The following is a 20917-nucleotide window of genomic DNA, read 5'->3' on the forward strand; positions in this document are numbered from 1 at the left end:
GTAGTTGGCTAGCTAGCAAACAAGGGATAAGAACTTTGCCAGCCGGTATGGCAATGGAATATTTAAAAGGAACGACTGGGTCGCGCCCATAGATAAAGAACAAAAAGACAAAGACTGGGTCGCGTCTCTGGCAACCGGACCGATAGAACAAACGACCAGCCGGCTAGGGCCTAGATTTGTGTCGGGACTATAGCTTGTAGAAGGATTAAATAGTATGAATAAACTCATCTAAAAAAATGTTTTAATGAAAATATGTTAATCATTATTTTAATATGTTGGTAACCCGTTGTATAAATGTGATTATGCCCTCGAAGCCGATGTTTGGAGGACTTCGTCTTGGGCCTAACATCACCCATGCCATCCTCCAAACACCAGCTTCTCGGGCATTATCACTTAAATAAACAAAGACCACACAGTTACCACTTCAGTCTCTGGCCTCGGGGTATAAAGCTGTTTATATGGTGCCTGTTCCCATTTCCATCCATTCTTTGACAATATTGTCACCAGAAGTCATAGACATTAAATCAGCTCACATTGGCCATGGACAGCATTTCAGTAGATTGAGCCTATAGGGTCCTTATTTAATCAAAACTGGTATGCTGTTTTCTGGATAAAAATAATATTAAATTTTTCACACACAGCCAATCCAGATTGAGTGTTCTTTCCCAACATTACAATAAAATAGAACAAAACATAAATTAAACATGGTTGTTTTTATCAGTGGTGTTTATTTATGAAAACAGTATTTATTACATTGGCTGAACTGCATTATCTTGGTTAGCCCTAAATTAATTTTTACAACAAGTACAAGTCTATACACCTGACTCACCTGACTGAAATGTCAATTTCCGTGTGGGTCATGGAATAATTAGAAAATCCTCAAGTGTCTTCAAAAATATGTATATGATTAAGAGATAAATAGATAAATACGTTAACAAAGGAAACCAACAAAAAACACCCAGACAATAAATAAATACTACTAATAAATAACATTCAGAATATCTTTGGCCAAACTTGGGCCACATAATTGTGTCATAACTTGTCCAACTGAGAGTAGTCTCAAAACGACATGCCTCTGTCTGCCAGTCAACCTATGCCTGCATGATCAGCTTTATGCCAGTGTCTTTGAGAGAGAGAGAGAGCGAGAGAGAGAGAGAAGGATACAGTATGTGCAGTGAATAAAAAAAATCTGAAAACAATTATTTTGAGGCACTTTTAAGGATGTCAAAGAAGAAAATGCTTGCATTTTCTGTGTTTTCTGTCTTTATTCCCCCTAGAAGTGAAGACATAAATAAAAATAAATAAGACATAAAACTACCTTCAATATCAATGTAATTAAAAGGCTGTCTTTTTCATCTCGCTATCTATCCTGCTTTTAAACATATTGCGATTGACGATAGAAAGAAAAAATTTCAACAAATTGATTTGCAAAAAATAAAACCCTGAAATAGAAAAAAAAACACAAAAGCGTTTTGTTAAGAAAAGAAAAATAATGCCATTTCATGTCCACTTTTGGAGTCTACTAAGTGAATAACATCATCAATGTCTGTTTTCTGTTGTTGTCGTTGTGTCTGCTTGAGTATCCGACTGCTCTCCGAATATTCCGGCCAGAGTCTTAAATCGAGGACCCCATTTGTTGAGGTAATCATAGTCCTCATCGGCATCTACTACCAGAGACTCGATGGAGCTGAGCGACTCTGCTACAGAGCCATCTCCCTCATAGGCATAGGTAGCTAGAGAGTCATAGGGTGGGGCCGAGTTGTCCACATCGTTTTCCTTCAGTCGCTGATTGATGAAGTCACGGATATCTTCACTGTCTTGGGAAACAGGAGTTTGTTTTTTGCCGGTTTTGGGGTCGGGTTTGACATCCCGTCGGAAAAGGTCCCGGTTCTCTTTCAGAAGGTTCTCCTTAATGACTTTGGGGTTGCGGAGGGTGCCCATGTCGAAAGCGTGGGTGTCCTCTTCGCCCCCTCCCTCATCGTCGTAGTGGATTACATTGTCACGGATGTCCTCCTTGGATGTCATCAGGGTCTCCTTCTTCTTCTGTCGTCTCAGACCTACGTAGATGACCACGATGACTGGAGAGAGATCACAGAGAGAATAACGCATTAGTGGTTTATGAAAACTATGAATCACTCTTAATGGTATTGGTAGCCTAAATGGTGCTATATGATGTTGCTAATACAGCATTGGAGAGAGATCAAAGATGATAGATGACACATTAGTGGTTGATGAAAGTATGAGATAATATAAAGTGCAACTTGCATTGGGGAAATGGAATGATCCATTGTTTATGTTTTTGTTGGTGGCTTGAAATGGTAAACATTTCCTTGGTATGCATTCATGTGACTTGCCAATGAAGAAGTTACCAAATCTCCCACACATATTGTTCCTTAGCAACAGACGTTATGTACTGAGTACTAACATGAGATAGTCTTCTGACATTGCATTGTAGTCAAGCACTGATCACGGCATGGAGGTGGTATTCTTAAGAATGTACCTCCACAGTTCCTTCCAATTTCCCTGTAACTGGAGCTGCCCATATCGAACACAAATCTCTCACACTCATTTTGTAAAGTAAGGGGGATGAAAGATTATTCCACTGTTTTTTCCTCCTCGCTGTGGTAAATACAGTACATTTCCCATATGGGTCTTCAGTTGGACAATTCACAAGGGAAAGGAATGCACAGCTCAACACATGTAGAGAAAGTATTCAATTATAATGAAGAAATAAATTGGTTGAAAATTGACAAAAACAATAGAAAGCATGAGAGCTGTATCTTGACTGCCCTTCTTTTCCTTCTCCTTCGCCTTCTCTTCTACGATATTAGTCAAACAGTGCGTCAGCTCCCCCCAGTGGTCAAGGTTTGACATGCATGGTCGTTATTATTTGGACAGTTCTTTCGAGGGTGGTAGCTGGGTGTGGTCTAATTGTAATGGTCTGGGGAGGTAACGCTAATGCCAGACAGGCCCTCATGCCAGCCAGTTTGACAGACAGCTTGATTTCCCCATTATTTACATGCAGGAAGGAACAACTGTGTCAGCTTGACATATCCACCACAAAAGCTAACTGGCTTTCAAAAAAATAGTTATCCCTGTAAGTTGTGAATCACTCTGGCACTTTGTCTAGGACAGTGTGACTTGATGGAATAACATGGATGCCAGTCATAGCCTCAGGGCATGTTGACTCTGAGCTCTGATAACAGTTCTCTCACCACGTGGTCAACCCTTTCAACACTAACTCTACATTCACAGAGAGCACAGTGGGTGAAGAGGGCCGTGTTCATACTAACAAAGACTCACTCTCAACATGAAAAATGACTCCTTGAAGTTGGCTAGACTAATTCATGAAAGAACACTCGTTGAACAATCTCTAAACCCCATTACCTTTGTAGACACATCATTTCCAAAAAGTTAACATAGTGGAGACTTGACGACATGGTGTGGTCCAAGTAACACATTAATACAGAATTCTCCTGGGTACATGCACATCTTAAATGCAAGGGCATAGTATTAAATGATGTGGCTACTAGCACTAGCGGCTAATAGCAAATTATGCTTTCTGAATCTCAAGATTATATCGACATTAATAATTCAAATCAAATCAAATTTTATTGGTCACATACACATGGTTAGCAGATGTCAATGCGAGTGTAGCGAAATGCTTGTGCTTCTAGTTCCGATAGTGCAGTAACATCTAACAAGTAATATAACAATTCCACAACAACTACCTAATACACACAAATCTAAAGGGATGGAATAAGAATATGTACATATAAATATATGGATGGACGAGGCCCGAGTGGCATATGCAATATGCAATAGATGGTATAAGATACAGTATACACATATGAGATGAGTAATGTAAGATATAGTGCAGTAACATCTAACAAGTAATATAACAATTCCACAACAACTACCTAATACACACAAATCTAAAGGGATGGAATAAGAATATGTACATATAAATATATGGATGGACGAGGCCCGAGTGGCATATGCAATATGCAATAGATGGTATAAGATACAGTATACACATATGAGATGAGTAATGTAAGATATGTAATCATTATTAAAGTGGCATTATTTAAAGTGACTAGTGATCCATATATTAAAGTGGCCAATGATTTGAGTCTGTATGGAGGCATCAGCCTCTCTGTGTTAGTGATGGCTGCTTAAAAGTCTCTCGGTCCCAACTTTGATGCACCTGTACTGACCTCGCCTTCTGGATGGTAGCGGGGTGAACAGGCAGTGGCTCGGGTGGTTATTGTCCTTGATGATATTTTTGGCCTTCCTGTGACATCGGGTGCTGTAGGTGTCCCAGAGGGCAGGTGGTTGCCCCCGGTGATGCGTTGTGCCCACCGCACCACCCTCTGGAGAGCCTTGCGGTTGTGGGCGGTGCAGTTGCCGTACCAGGCAGTGATAGAGCCTGACAAGATGCTCTCAATTGTGCATATGTAAAAGTTTGTCCGGGTTTTAGGTGACAAGTCAAATTTCTTCAGCCTCCTGAGGTTGAAGAGGCGCTGTTGCACCTTCTTCACCACACTGTCTGTGTGGGTGGACAATTTCAGTTCGTCAGTGATGTGTACGGTGAGGAACTTAAAACTTTACACCTTCTCCACTACTGTCCAGTCGATGTGGATGGGGGGATGCTCCCTCTGCTGTTTCCTGAAGTCCACGATCATCTCCTTTGTTTTGTTGATGTTGAGTGAGAGCTTGTTTTCCTGACACCACACTCCGAGTGCCCTCACCTCCTCCCTGTAGGCTGTCTCGTTGTTGTTGGTAATCAAGCCCACTACTGTTGTGTCGTCTGCAAACTTGAGGATTGAGTTGGAGGCGTGCATGGCCGCGCAGTCATGGGTGAACAGGGAGTACAGGAAGGGGCTGAGCATGCACCCTTGAGGGGCCCCAGTGTTGAGGATCAGTGAAGTGGAGATGTTGTTGCCTACCTTCACCACCCGAGGGCGGCCCATCAGAAAGTCCAGGACCCAATTGCACAGGACGGGGTTGACACCCAGGGCCTCGAGCTTAATGATGAGCTTGGAGAGTACTATGGTGTTGAATGCTGAGCTGTAGTCAATGAACAGCATTGTTACATAGGTATTCTTCTCCAGGTGGGATAGGTCAGTGTGCAGTGTGATGGCGATTGTGTCGTCTGTGGACATGTTGGGGCGGTATGCAAATTGAAGTGAGTCTAGGGTGGCAAGTAAGGAGATAGTCTCTCAAAGCACTTCATGATGACATAATTGAATGCTACGGGGCCGATAGTCATTTATTTCAATTATCTTTCCTTCTTGAGTACAGGAACAGTGGTAGCCATCTTGAAGCATGTGGGGACAGCAGACTGGAATAGGGAACGATTGAATATGTCCGTAAACACACCAGCCAGCTGGTCTGCACATGCTCTGAGGACACGGCTAGGGATGCCGTCTGGGCCAGCAGCCTTGCGAGGTTTAACACGTTTAAATGTCTTACTCACGTCAGCCACGGAGAAGGAAAGGGGTGTCCGCAGTCCTTGGTAGCAGGCCGCGTCGGTGGCACTGTATTATCCTCAAAGCGGTCAAAGAAGCCGTTTAGTTTGTCTGGAAAAAAGACGTCGGTGTCTGTGACGTGGCTGGTTTTCAATTTGTAGTCCGTAATTGCCTGTAGACCCTGCCACATACGTCTCGTGTCTGTGCCGTTGAATTTAGACTCTACTTTGTCCCTATACAGACATTTCACTTGTTTGGTTGCCTTGTGGAGGGAATAACTACACTGTTTATATTTATATTCGACCATATTCCCAGTCATCTTTCCATGGTTAAATGCTTTGGTTTGCGCTTTCAATTTTGCGCGAATGCCGCCATCTATCAACGGTTTCTGGTTAGGGTAGTTTTTAATAGTCACAGGGTGTACAACATCTCCAATGCACTTCCTTATAAACTCACTCACCGAGTCAACGTATAAATCCTTGTCATTCTCTGAGGCTGCCCGGAACATTTCCCAGTCCGCGTGATCAAAACAATCTTGAATTACGTATGCATGCATCATAACACACTTGTTTGATATGAAGCTGATACATAAACGTACACTTTAACAATGAGAACAGTGATATATCTAATACTTTATAATGTTGTCTGGAACAGTGATATTCAGCAGTTTGAGTCAGTTCAAGGTTGGATTGCCTCTGAGTGTCCTGTGTGATCTGAGGCATAGGTTGATGGAAAAGACTTGTGTACTTCAGACCTTTTTAAGTTATGTAAAAGCAATTATGTAGATTAAAACCTAGTTTCTATCATATCAAGCGTTTACTGGCGATAGCAGACCCAGTGCAGCGGATGTTTTGGCTGTGTCGGAGATGGAGCCCTCCAATTGGTGAGCAGCTGCTCTTGCAATCATTGACACGAAGCCACACCCGACCCACTCCTGTAGAAGTTCCCGAACGAGAAAGTGTAGGCTATATGGAAATAATTACGCTGAAATTGAAAATCATTAAACAAAATAATGAGGATTTCTATCATCCTAATGGAGGTGTAGATGACATCTCTCATTCCAGTGTTAGAACTTGTAAACAAGGCTGCATGGTATTTCTGTAAATGTAGCTCCATGGAGCAAATGGCAATGTCTGCTTAAGGTATAATGCCGGGAGCAACTTGTGGATTTGACAGCTCTAACGCAGTTCCACCCCTGACACTGTCAAAACAACTGCTATGCAGAAATTGGCTAAAGAGGATCTGATTGAATCGAGCCCTTAGTAAAGTAAGTAGCCTTGCATGAGTGAGCTGGAACTGCTTATAGGAGGAGGAGCTTATCTATTGTTTTCTGTAGCGTGAGGCAGCTTGATGTACAAGTACACCACCTGGACAGGAAACTAGTATATCTCCTTATTGCTGAGTGCCAAGCAGAGAAGCATCAGATCCAGTTTTTACAGTCTTTGGTATAATTTGGCCAGGGGTCAAACTAGCAACCTTCCAACCTCAGAGTGGATACTCTAACCACAAGGGAACTGAGTTAAAGCAGGTTACACATAGTATAATTGTAAGCAACGATATGCAATGATATGACATTTGGATCGTCGTCTTGATATCCAGGTCCCGGGTGGTCCTATGTCTCCTCCTACACCTTAGTCTGTAGATCAAATAATTAATGTACTATTTGTAATTACAGCCTATTTGATTGCAATTCAATATACACCTAATCCTGTAACCCGGGTGCTGTCAGCGTCAGCTAGCTGAGCTTGGGCCAGGAGCGTCACTCCCTGAAGTGGCATGCAGAGCAGAGCAACACAAGGCAGAGCAATGCAAGGCAGAGCATAGCAAAGCAAAGCAAGCATGGCATAAGGAAAGCAACCAACACAAAGAAACATGACAGCACCCTCGCTCAAAACAATAGCATCTTATAGATTACATCATTGTAAGATCACAAGACCTCAGGGATGTAAACGTCACCCATGCCATCAGAGGTACTGAAGTCTGCTGGACTGACCACCGCCTAATCAAATCTGTGATGGCCATCAGTCTGGCCCCCAAGCAAAGAAAGCAACCCATAACCCCTACACAGAAATACAACGTCTACAAACAACAAGCAGAAGAGCTAAATGACTCTGTCCTGTCCATCTGAACAAAACCTCCCTGAATGCAACCCTGATTGCAACACCACCGATGTTCAGTAAGACTGGGTGGCCTTGAAGGAAGCCATCCACAAGGCATTTGCAGATACTTTCACATGTGAGCCGCCAACATTTGGTGAAATTATACTTAATCACATTCAGTTAATTATATGTGTGACTAAAGGGACGTGACTGGCATGCCAATCCATAACTCTAACCATTACCCTGACCTTAACCTTAACCCTGCCCTTAATATTAGCGTCTAACCATAACCAATTTGGTAATTCATCATTGGTTTGCAAATTGATCATATCCCTTTAGTTTTTCCTGATCATATGCTGTGTAGTGGAGTCTGGGTAGAGGGAGAAAAATTATAATTTTATGGCTAAAGATTAAATTATTTTGATTATTCTGTATGGGTCACGGCCATACTTGACCTACTGTACACTGTAAAAAATGAACCAGTTTTAATGGCCGACCATCACACAATATCACAACGTGATATTTACATCCCCTCTCTGACTTTTTACATCCCCTCTCTGACTTTCTTGGCTAATGTTAAACAAGTGTATATTTTTCAGTGTAACATTTCTAGTGTTGATTCAGGTGTTAGATTAACTCTGTAAGTCTCAAATTAACACTTATTGGTTTAAAAGCAGCCCAGTGTTGGTGTTAATAACCAGTGTCAAACCAAAACCATGACCATCATGATTATATTTCCCAGCATACTATGTTGGAGGTTGATTGTTTTAACTGTTTGTACATTGATTGAGTAATTAATCTTGCTTCCAAAATTTAAATAACATACATTTTTATAAATTAATCCAATCTGTTACTTGGATTTATTGCAGCCTTTACTCAGTACTTTGTTGGAGCATCTTTGGCCGCGATTACAGCCAAGAGTCTTCTTGTGTATGACACTACAAACTTCGCACACCTGTATTTGGGAAGTTTATCTCATTATTCTCTGCAGATACTCTCAAGCTCTGTCAGGTTGGATGGGGAGAGTTGCTGCACAACTATTTTCAGGTCTCTCCAGAGATGTTCGATCGAATTCTAGTCTTGGCTCTGGCTTGGCCACAGAAGGACATTCAGAGACTTGTCCCAAAGCCACTCCGTCATTGTCTTGGCTGTGTGCTTAGGGCCGTTGTCCTGTTTGAAGGTGAACCTTGATCCCAGTCTGAGGTCCTGAGCGCTCTGGGGCAAGTTTTCATCAAGGATCTCGCTGTACTTTGCTCCGTTCATATTTTCCTCAATCCTGACTCGTCTCCCAGTCCCTGCCACTGAAAAACATCCCCATAGCTTCGTGCTGCCACCACCCTTCTTCGCCGTTGGGATGGTGCCAGATTTCCTGCAGACGTGAGGCTTGGCATTCAGGCTAAAGAGTTCAATCTTGGTTTCATCAAAACAGAGAATCATCTTGTTTCTCATGGTCTGAGAGTCCTTAAGGTACCTTTTGGCAAACTCCAAGCGGGCTGTCATGTGCCTTTTACTGAGGACTGGCTTCTGTCTGGCCACTCTACCATAAAGGCCTGATTGGTGGAGTGCTGCAGAGATGGTAGTCCTTCTGGAAGGTTCTCCCATCTCCACAGAGGAACACTGGAGCTCTGTCAGAGTGACCATTGGATTCTTGGTCACCTCCCTGACCAAGGCCCTTCTGCCCCGATTGCTCCGTTTGGCCAGGCGGCCAGCTCTTGGAAGAGTCTTGGTGTTTCCAAACTTCTTCCATTTAAGAATGATGGAGGCCACTGTGTTCTTGGGGACCTTCAATGTTACAGAAATGTTTTGGTACCTATCCCCCGATCTGTGCCTCGACACAATCCTGTCGCGGAGCTCTACGGACAATTCCTTTGATCTCATGGCTTTTGTTTTTGCACTAACATGCACTGTCAACTTTATATAGACAGGTGTGTGCCTTTCCAAATCATGTTCAATTTATTGAATTTACCACAGGTGGACTCCAATCAACTTGTAGAAACGTCACAAGGATGATCAATGGAAACAGGATGTACCGGAACTAAATTTCGAGTCTCATAGCAAAGTGTCCGAATACTAATGTAAATAAGGTATTTCAGTTTTTTTGTTGTTTAGTTTTTTTTGCAAAATGTTCTAGGGGTGCTTTGCTGGTGTCACTGTCTGTGATTTATTTAGAATTCAAGGCACTCTTAACCAGCATGGCTTCCACAGCATTCTGCAGCGATAAACCATCCCATCTGGTTTGCGCTTCGTTGGACTATCATTTGTTTTTCAACTGAACAATGACCCAAGACACCTCCAGGCTGTGTAAGCGTTATTTGACCAAGAAGGAGAGTGATGGAGTCCTGCATCAGATGACCTGGCCACAATCACCCAAGCTCAACCCAATTGAGATGGTTTGGGATGAGTTGGACCGCAGAGTGAAGGAAAAGCAGCCAACAAGTGTTCAGCATATGTGGGAACTCCGTCAAGACTGTTGGAAAAGCATTCCAGGTGAAGCTGGTTGAGAGAATGCCAAGAGTGTGCCAAGAGTGTACAAAGCTGCCATCAAGTTAAAGGGTGGCTACTTTGTAGAATCTGATTTGTTTAACACTTTTTTTGTTACTAAATGATTCCATATGTGTTATTTTATAGTTTTTACGTCTTCATTATTATTCTACATCGTAAAAATAAAGAAAAACCCTTGAATAGGTACAGTGGGGCAAAAAAGTATTTAGTCAGCCACCAATTGTGCAAGTTCTCCCACTTAAAAAGATGAGAGAGGCCTGTAATTGTCATCATAGGTACACCTCAACTATGACAGACAAAATGAGAAAAAAAATCCAGAAAATCACATTGTAGGGTTTTTAATGAATTTATTTGCAAATTATGGTGGAAAATAAGTATTTGGTCACCTACAAACAAGCAAGATGTCTGGCTCTCACAGACCTGTAACTTCTTCTTTAAGAGGCTCTTCTGTCCTCCACTCGTTACCTGTATTATTGGCACCTGTTTGAACTTGTTATCAGTATAAAAGACACCTGTCCACAACCTCAAACAGTCACACTCCAAACTCCACTATGGCCAAGACCAAAGAGCTGTCAAAGGACACCAGAAACAAAATTGTAGACCTGCACCAGGCTGGGAAGACTGAATCTGCAATAGGTAAGCAGCTTGGTTTGAAGAAATCAACTGTGGGAGCAATTATTAGGAAATGGAAGACATACAAGACCACTGATAATCTCCCTCGATCTGGGGCTCCACGCAAGATCTCACCCCGTGGGGTCAAAATGATCACAAGAACGGTGAGCAAAAATCCCAGAACCACATGAGGGGACCTAGTGAATGACCTGCAGAGAGCTGGGACCAAAGTAACAAAGCCTACCATCAGCAAGGGCATTGAAGATGAAACGTGGCTGGGTCTTTCAGCATGACAATGATCCCAAACACACCGCCCGGGCAACGAAGGAGTGGCTTCGTAAGAAGCATTTCAAGGTCCTGGAGTGGCCTAGCCAGTCTCCAGATCTCAACCCCATAGAAAATCTTTGGAAGGAGTTGAAAGTCCGTGTTGCCCAGCAACAGCCCCAAAACATCACTGCTCTAGAGGAGATCTGCATGGAGGAATGGGCCAAAATACCAGCAACAGTGTGTGAAAACCTTGTGAAGACTTACAGAAAACGTTTGACCTCTGTCATTGCCAACAAAGGGTATATAACAAAGTTTTAAGATAAACTTTTGTTATTGACCAAATACTTATTTTCCACAATAATTTGCAAATAAATTCATTAAAAATCCTACAATGTGATTTTCTGGATTTTTTTTTCTCATTTTGTCTGTCATAGTTGAAGTGTACCTATGATGACAATTACAGACCTCTCTCATCTTTTTAAGTGGGAGAACTTGCACAATTGGTGGCTGACTAAATACTTTTTTGCCCCACTGTAGGTGTGTCCAAACTTTTCACTGGTCAAGGCGAGCTCACAAATATAATTTTCCTGCACACTCAGCCTGTCTTTTCAAACTTACTAGTAGATAGCCTTGAGAGAAAAAGTACTTTTCAGAATGACTATTCAGGACCTTTAATACATGTTCTGTAATTAACCGTAATGCAACCCTATCCCTGCAACCGGACAAATCATAACTGCTACCCTTACTAAAACTATAGTCTTGGTTGGGTTGGCCAGTTGTGAAAATAATTTATTTCTGAGAGACGATGATGCCGTTGCCCGATAGATAAGCTCTCACTGGCCATTTAGTTCACATCTGCTCGCAAGTTCATTGTGATCAATAGAACACAGACTTGCCGAGGTGACCATTGGGTGCGGAATGAAGTGTCACTTCCAGTGTCTCATTCATGGGGCTAGGTGTTAAGGTTAGCCTACATAAGTGATGATATCCCTTAGTCTACGAATCGCGGAAATCTAATTAACATAATACAAATATATCCACAAGTCTGTTTTATGCTAGAGATTTCATGGGCTGCATCTCAATCCAACGCATCCACTGATATAGCCCCTCCACATATGCGGTGACAGGTGGCAGAGCTGGAGCGGTGTTGGTCTGACCACGAGACATCCCGAAAATCAGTCTTCTCACGAAAATGTCTGTAGCTTACGAATGGTTTGGCTTACAAACTATGACCACTCCATTGAAAGCTGCTACTCTAGGACACCCACAAGCCTCACAAGACTTGTCTGAAGGTCCAGGTACAAGTTTAAAAAATGTATGGAAGTATATTTGGAGATAGTTTAGTGCCTAAAATAAGGGGATAAATACATGTAAAAATTAAAATAGTTTGCTGATCTTTCTTTTATCTCTCAGATATAGGACAGACACTTCAAAACACATTTTTTGGGGGGGACTATCTGTTGTTCCATGTAGTGAATCTGTTATTTAATGCGTTTCTGTTGGCTAATAGCAGAAATGCAAAATTCAAATGTTTCATCAAATATATATTTTTAAATATATTATTTTATGCCTTAAGGGGTCTTAAAATTAAAATAGCTAAATTATCCTTGGTATTACCATCTTAAAACTTCGTAATAAATCTTCTTCAGTCTAGGGTCTATTTTTCTCCATTTCCGCCTGACTCCCAAAGTAAACTGCCTGTTGCTCAGGCCCTGAAGCCAGGAAATGCATATAATTGGTAACATTGGAAAGAACACACTCTGAAGTTTGTAGAAATGTTAAAATAATGAAGGAGACTATAAGAAAATAGATATGGTAGGTGAAAATCCAAAGAAAAACCAACCGGAATTATTTTTTTGAGAGCCCATACTCTTCCAATGGAACGTACGGGGGAACATTTATTTATTTTTTTATTTATTTTTAAATCTTTGTTCAAGGTTTCAGGCTTGTTTCTTCCAAAATGAGGAAGAATAATGAGTTTTGATACAGGGACACCGATTTGGAATTTCATGTATGCGACTGCTAAGAGGACATGCACCTGCTATAATATAATTTTCCTAATGAACATACTTCTTTCCGTATGAAATTTTATAGTTTAATTAAATTTTAGGGTATCTGGGGATTAAATAGAAATGTATTTTGAGTTGTTTTAACAAAGTTTAGCGGTAGCTTTTTGGATTCCTTTCTCTGCATGTTGAACGAGTGGATTACTCAAATCAATGGTGCCAACTAAACAGACTTTTTGGAATATAAAGAAGGATTTTATCTAACAAAATGACACTACATGCTGTAACTTGGACCCTTTGGATGACAAATCAGAGGAAGATTTTTTAAAAAGTAAGTGAATATTTAATCGCTATTTATGAATTTATGAAACCTGTGCCGGTGGAAAAATATTTTGATGTGGGCCGTCCTCAAACAATCGCATGGCATGCTTTCCCTGTAAAGCCTACTGTAAATTGGACAATGCAGTTTGATTAACAAGAATTTAAGCTTTTAACTGATATAAGACACTGGTATGTACCTAAATGTTTAATATCCATAAATTTTATGATTGTTTATTTGAATTGCACTCCCTCCAGTTTCACCGGAGGTTGTCCCGCTAGCAGGACGCCTAGCCTTAAGAAGTGGATTGAACCCTTTTTTTTCAATTTTCAACTAAAATGACATATCCAAATCTAACTGCCTGTAGCTCAGGACCTGAACAAGTATATGTATATCCTTGATACCATTTGAAAGGAAACACTTTGAAGTTTGTGGAAATGTGAATTTATGTAGGAGAATAACACACATTAGATCTGGTAAAAGATAATGCAAATAAAAAAACATGCACATTATTATTTTTTTCTCCCGTCATCTTTGAAACGCAAGAGAAAGGCCATAACGTACTATTCCAGGTTAGGCTCAATTTAGATTTTGGCCACTAGATGGCAGCAGTATATGTGCAAAATGTTGTATCAAGACTGCTCAAATTTGCTTAATTGGTTTATTTAAATAATTCAATATGTTAGCTTAGAACCCCCCTCCCCTGGCTTAGAGAGAACTTAAACTATACAGAGCTATTGTGGGTTTGTGTCCTGTGTCGCCGTACAGGGACACACACTGATCTGTTACATAGTCATTACTGATTAGGAGGATGTACCCTAGCTGTAAATGACTCACCCAGTATAATGACAATGCACAGGAGGATGGCTATCAAAGCCCCAGTACTCAGCCATACAATAAAACATTACACAGTCATAACTGAGTAGGACCTACCACAAGGGTAAATTACTCAATACTCACCCAATAGAATGATAATATACTGACTATGGTGGTGGTTAGTCTAGTGGTTATGGCACTGCTTTGTGAGTGTTAGTGTTTTTGTGAATGTTGGTTGACGCCCAGGGTTGGCCTTAAAGGGATAAACTCCATCACACATTCAATGACTAGGAGAAGTGAATGAGGCATAATAAATGACTCACCCAGAAGAATGACAATGCAGAGGAGTATGGCTATCAGGGCCCCTGTACTCAGCCCCACTGGGAGGAAGATGGCCTCTGCACTGCAGGTGAGGAGCGATCCATCCGACTCACAGCCACACACACGGATGGTCAGGATGCCCGTACTGCTTTGGACGGGGTAGCCACTGTCCTGGATCACCACAGGAAGGAAGTAGATCTCCTGGGAACGCCGTCGGAAGTCGCTGCGCAGAGTCACTATCCCCGCTGTGTTATCTGGAACAGAAAGAAACAAATTTAACTACACATGACTATTCGGGATACACTAGCCTATACAATGAGACAATGATAATGCTTTTACTGAACCTGTGTATTCCTGTTGGAAATTACATCAGAAATGTTATGAGTTGGTTGTTTTCTGTCCCTTGTCTTGAACAAGGGTGACCTGACGTTACCTCAGCCAGCAAGTCAAAATGTTTAAACTGCCTCCGGGACAACATGGCAGCCTTAGACCCTTATCCACTACAACAGAATGTGCTGGGGAACTTTTGTGTTTTCTATGTGTTCATTCATCTGACATAACTCTAGGAAACTAGAAGGTTAAACAATGATTAAGAATAAAGGAACCATGTGGCCTGCTAAGGAGAGTAAGGTAATCATGTACTAAGAAAGTAAGGTGGCGTTGGGGTGGTGCTGGAGCAGGTGTGAAGTTGGTCAGAGGAATAGACCTGGACAGGGTTTCTCAGGAACAGGGCGATGTGTCAGGTTGGACCAGCCCCAGACCTGACCAGTGTGGCTAGACTGTCTGACCCCTGTCAAGATTGGTTTGTTCCTCTGACAACGCCGGGGACTTTTTCCTGACAGAAGGGTCAAGGTGTCTCAACACACCTTACATGTTATGCACAGATTATGGATTCGTTCCAAATGGCACCCTTTCCTTTTATAGTGCAATACTTGAATAGTGCACTATAAAGGGAATAGGGTTCCATTTTGGAGGCGGAATGTGTTTTTTCTATTTTCTCTTGCTTTGCTAGACTTCGCCTTTGGTGCTTTGAATGCCTTGTCCATGCGCATCAGATCTCATCCCTGTATCTGGAGATTGTGTCTGTTGGCACAGTGACGGCAAGGCGGAAAGCTGTAAGGCTCTGTGTCCAAAAGGTAAATCTGGATCAGGGGTTCAGGCCAGGTCTCTCTTCAAGGTTGAGAAATGCATTCCTTTCCACAGCTTCATACTGCAATGGGTCATACTCACACCCGTCTTCAAAGGGTGTGTTTTGCAATATGCCCATTGGAAAGAGACATCATACCTTTCTGAGAATATACTATACTGAACAAAAATATAAACGCAACATGTAAAGTGTAGGTCCCAAGTTTCATGAGCTGAAATAAAAGATGAAATGTTCTGTAATAAAGCCCTTTTGTGGGGAAAAACGTATTCTGATTGGCTGGGCCTGGCTCCTAAGTGGGTGGGCCTATGCCCTCACAGGCCCACCCATGGCTCCACCCCTGCCCAGTCATGTGAAATCAATGGATTTGGGCCTAATGAATGTATTTCAATTGACTTATTTCCTTCTATGAACTGTAACTCATTAACATATTTTAAGTTGTTGCATTTATATTTTTGTTAAGTATATATGACAACATATGCTAAATCATATAGAATTGACACAACAGTACTCATTTATGAATATTTTAGATAGTTGACTCCCATTGGTGATGGCTATGGCTACTGCACAAAATTAATACAAATATTCAGTACTTTTCTTGGGTTATATGATAACACTATCTATCAGGTACTCATAACGACATATGTCTAAAGGAGACTGATGTGACCTTGTAGCAGGTGTAATGATTCACTGTATCACCTAGAAATATGTTAGGTGCTGTCATCATGCTTCTTCACTATGAGGACTACTTTTTCTTCCTCACTGGCACAGTGTCAGAAACCTGGTCAAGATACTGTAACTCACTTCCAAAGTCTTGGATAGTGAAGTTCTTGTTGTTGACGTCCCTCTCTGATGGTTTGAAGGAGAACTTATGACCACTTTGTGGTAGATCCTGGTCCTTTGCACTGAAGATTTGAATTACCTGAGAGAGAAAAACATTTGAATATTAAACTGAAAGAGAATCATCAAAGGATTGCATGGCTGTTGAGATCGTTATTTTAGTATCGTCTAGACACAATAAACTCAAGATGTCAGGACATTTCGTTAAGTTATCCTTTAAGTTCCATGACTCATAAAAAATTACATCAAGAAATTGTTGTATTTCTACATATTTTTTTGGCTAGCAACAAGATTATAGGTGCAGTGCAGTAAATATAGATTAGATTGCTTATTTCAGTGTCAAAAAGGGGCTCAGGGAAAATAAATGATAAAAAATATATATTTGTAGTTATTTTCATGAAAAAAAAATTGTGATTTATTAGACATAAAGCCATGATTTATAAATAAAAGTATAAAGACCTGCCACGTGCAGCATTTTATCAGTACCCTCAGAGTGAACATACCGTACTTTCCTAAATCTATGCACCAATAAAACCTAGCTCTATTATCATTGTGTATTGGGAAAAATCTGGGCACGAAGTGATGTATACATGCGGGTGAACTGAACAGGGACATATCTGTAAGAGAAAATTAATTATCACTATTTCTAAACATCAATCAGTGCACAGGGTTATGATCTCAATGGGAGGTTGTTTATCCTCGCCTCCTCTCTTCGGCTCCTCACCTACTCTCCTTCCCACCTCTCCTCGCCTCCTCTCCTCGCCTCCTCTCGCATCGCAACTCTCCTCTGTGCATGGGGCTTCAGTTTGGGAGGCTGCCCACTGCCTCACTAAACTCTACCCTCTTTATCTCAGAAAGCATTCAAGTGTGTTTATGATAATGGTTTTTCTCTGCTTAATCTATTTTGCTGAGAATGTTGAAACAGGGTGTTTTTCGCGTAGCCTTCCTCCCTGCTTTCACCTGGAAATGTATCTCTCTTGTTTTTCTCACTTGAATACATCCCTGGTTATAGATGACTGTTCAGGGGAGGTTGCAGCTGCACAGTGTGATCTGCTTCAGAATACCTGTACTGTACTATAAGTGCTTTGTCTGTATTTTGGAAGGCAATGTGAGTGCAACTAACCATCAAGGGGGACTTGTGATGGCTCTTACAAAAGAAGACCTTCAATTCTTTATCGCCGACCAGCTATGAGTAAAAACCTGGCGTAATCTTGCTGTGAAGAGTACTAATATGGAAATGTGATGATATTTAGATGAAACCAGGACTACCAAAGTATGGAACATGATTGTTGCTTCTACATTGATAAAGTTTCATCATAAAGTTACTGGTCCCCTACCCCATGTCAAACAATTTGATTCAGGAGGTAGAATGGAGGTGGGATTATTAAAGGCTTTTTGTGACATCATAAAAGTCTACATTTAATACACCAATGGAAGTCTTATTCTCTACCTAATTTAAATATGTACAGCTTTGTAACCAACATCGCAGAAGATGTGATCACAGAGGGACATTTATACAGTTGAAGTCAGAAGTTTACATACACCTTAGCCAAATAGATTTAAACTCAGTTTTTCACAATTCCTGACATTTAATCCTAGTAAACATTACCTGTCTTAGGTCAGTTAGGATCACCACTTTATTTTAAGAATGTGAAATGTCAGAATAATAGTAGAGAATGATTTATTTCAGCTTTTATTTCTTTCATCACATTCCCAGTGGGTCAGAAGTTTACATACACTCAATTAGTATTTGGTAGCATTTCCTTTAAATTGTTTAACTTGGGTCAAACATTTCGGTAGGCTTCCACAAACTTCCCACAATAAGTTGGGTGAATTTTGGCCCATTCGTCCTGACTGAGCTGGTGTAACTGAGTCAGGTTTGTAGGCCTCCTTGCTCGCACATGATTTTTCAGTTCTGCCCACAAATGTTCTATAGGATTGAGGTCATGGCTTTGTGATGGCCACTCTAATATCTTGATTTTGTGGTCCTTAAGCACTTTTGCCACAACTTTGGAAGTATGCTTGGGGTCAATGTCCATTTGGAAGACCCATTTGCGACCAAGCTTTAACTTCCCGACTGATGTCTTGAGATGTTGCTTCAATATATCCACATCATTTTCCATTCTCATGATGCCATCTATTTTGTGAAGTGCACCAGTCCCTCCTGCAGCAAAGCACCCCCACAACAGGATGCTGCCATCCCCATGCTTCACGGTCAGGATGGTGTTCTTCGACTTGCAAGCATCCCCCTTTTTCCTGCAAACATTACGATGGTCATTATGGCCAAACAGTTCTATTTTTGTTTCATCAGACCAGAGGACATTAATCCAAAAAGTATGATCTTTGTACCCATGTGCAGTTGCAAACCGTAGTCTGGCTTTTTTATGGCGGTTGTGGAGCATTGGCTTCTTCCTTGCTGAGCGGCCTTTCAGGTTATGTCGATATAGGACTCGTTTTACTGTGGATATACTGTAGATACTTTTGGACCTGTTTCCTCCAGCATCTTCACAAGGTCCTTTGCTGTTCCTCTGGAATTGATTTGCACTTTTGCACCGACGTACGTTCATCTCTAGGAGACAAAATGCGGCTCCTTCCTGAGCGGTATGACGGTTGCGTGGTTCCATGGTGTTTATACTTGCATACTATTGTTTGTACAGATGAACGTGGTACCTTCAGGCGTTTGGAAATTGCTCCCAAGGATGAACCAGACTTGTGGCGGTCTACATTTTTTTTTCAGAGTTCTTGACTGATTTCTTTTGATTTTCCCTTGATGTCAAGCAAAGAGGCACTGCGTTTGAAGGTAGGACTTGAAATACATCCACAGGTACACCTCCAAATGACTCAAATGATGTCAATTAGCCTATCAGAAGCTTCTAAAGCCATGACATGATTTTATGGAATTTTCCAAGCTGTTTAAAGGCACAGTCAACTTAGTGTATGTAAACTTCTGACCCGCTGGAATTGTGATACAGTGAAATAATCTGTCTAAACAATTGTTGGAAAAATTACCTGTGTCATGCACAAAGTAGATGTCCTAACCGACTTGCCAAAACTATAGTTTGTTAACCTCACTAGGTTATGTGGGACGGTAGCGTCCCACCTTGTCAACAGCCAGTGAAACTGCAGGGTGCCAAATTCAAAACAACAGAAATCCCATCATTTAAATACCTCAAACATACAAGTATTTTACACCATTTTAAAGATACACTTGTTGTAAATCCAGCAAAAGTGTCCGATTTCAAAAAGGTTTTACGACGAAAGCACACCAAACGATTATGTTAGGTTAGAGCCAAGTCACATAAAAAGACAGCCATTTTTCCAGCCAAAGAGAGGAGTAACAAAAAGCAGAAATAGAGATAAAATGTATCACTAACCTTTGATGATCATTAAAAGATGACACTCATAGGACTTCATGTTACACAATACATGTATGTTTTGTTCGGTAAAGTTCATATTTATATCCAAAAATCTGAGTTTAGACGGGACGCTACTGTCTCACTTGGCAAAAAGCCAGAGAAAATCTAGAGCGACAAATTCAAATTAATTACTATAAAAATTACTATAAAAATCTAACTTTCATTAAATCACACATGAAAGACACCATAATTAAAGCTACACTGGTTGTGAATCCAGCCAACATGTCAGAATTCAAATAGGCTTTTCGGCGAAAGCAAACGATGCTATTATCTGAGGATAGCACCATTGTAAACAAAGATAGAGATGCATATTTCAACCCTGCAGGCGCGACACAAAACGCAGAAATAACCTTATAATTCATGCCGTCCTTTTATTCGATTAATTCCGTCGATATATATCCAAAATGTCCATTTATTTGGCGCGTTTGATCCAGAAAAACACCGGTTCCAACTTGTGAAACGTGACTACAAAATATCTCAAAGGTTACCTGTAAACTTTGCCAAAAAATTTCAAACTACTTTTGTAATACAACTTTAGGTATTTTTTAACGTAAATAATCAATAAAATTGAAGACGGGATCTGTGTTCAATACAGGATTAAAACCAACTGTAACTAGCTTTCTGGTCACGCGCTTCTAACAAACAGAACACTTCGTGTGACCCTCCGTCAAGATGGCCTTACTTCTTCATTACACAAAGGAATAACCTCAACCAATTTCTAAAGACTGTTGACATCCAGTGGAAGCGGTAGGAACTGCAAGAAGGTCCCTTAGAAATCTGATTTCCCAATGAAATCTCATTGAAAAGAGTGACCTCAAAAAAAAAGAAATCTGAATGGTTTGTCCTCGTGGTTTCACCTGCTAAATAAGTTCTGTTATACTCACAGACATGATTCAAACAGTTTTAGAAACTGCAGAGTTTTCTATCGAAATCTACTAATAACATGCATAACTTATCTTCTGCGGATGAGTAGCTGGCAGTTTAATTTGGGCACTCTTTTCATCCCAAATTCCGAATGCTGCCCACTACCCAAGAGAAGTTAACAAGGAATTTGTGGAGTGGTTGATAAGTTTTAATGACTCCAACCTTAGTGTATGTCAACTT

General features: G+C 41.0%; 1 protein-coding gene across 1 annotated transcript in view; it reads right to left on the reverse strand.

Moving 5' to 3' along the window:
- Positions 1–708: 708 nt before the first annotated feature.
- The window catches only part of LOC139583761 (cadherin-12-like), a 214830-nt gene continuing 194621 nt past the window's right edge, over positions 709–20917 (reverse strand). The window contains exons 10-12 of the mRNA XM_071415201.1: positions 16362–16479; positions 14416–14667; positions 709–2078 (exon numbers count right to left, since the gene is read on the reverse strand). Of these exons, the coding sequence (XP_071271302.1) occupies positions 1540–2078; positions 14416–14667; positions 16362–16479 (909 nt within the window). The 3' untranslated portion in view covers positions 709–1539. The remainder of the gene's footprint in view (positions 2079–14415; positions 14668–16361; positions 16480–20917) is intronic.

Source organism: Salvelinus alpinus, chromosome 8 (genome assembly GCF_045679555.1).
Source record: "Salvelinus alpinus chromosome 8, SLU_Salpinus.1, whole genome shotgun sequence".
Taxonomy (NCBI): Eukaryota; Metazoa; Chordata; class Actinopteri; order Salmoniformes; family Salmonidae; genus Salvelinus; species Salvelinus alpinus.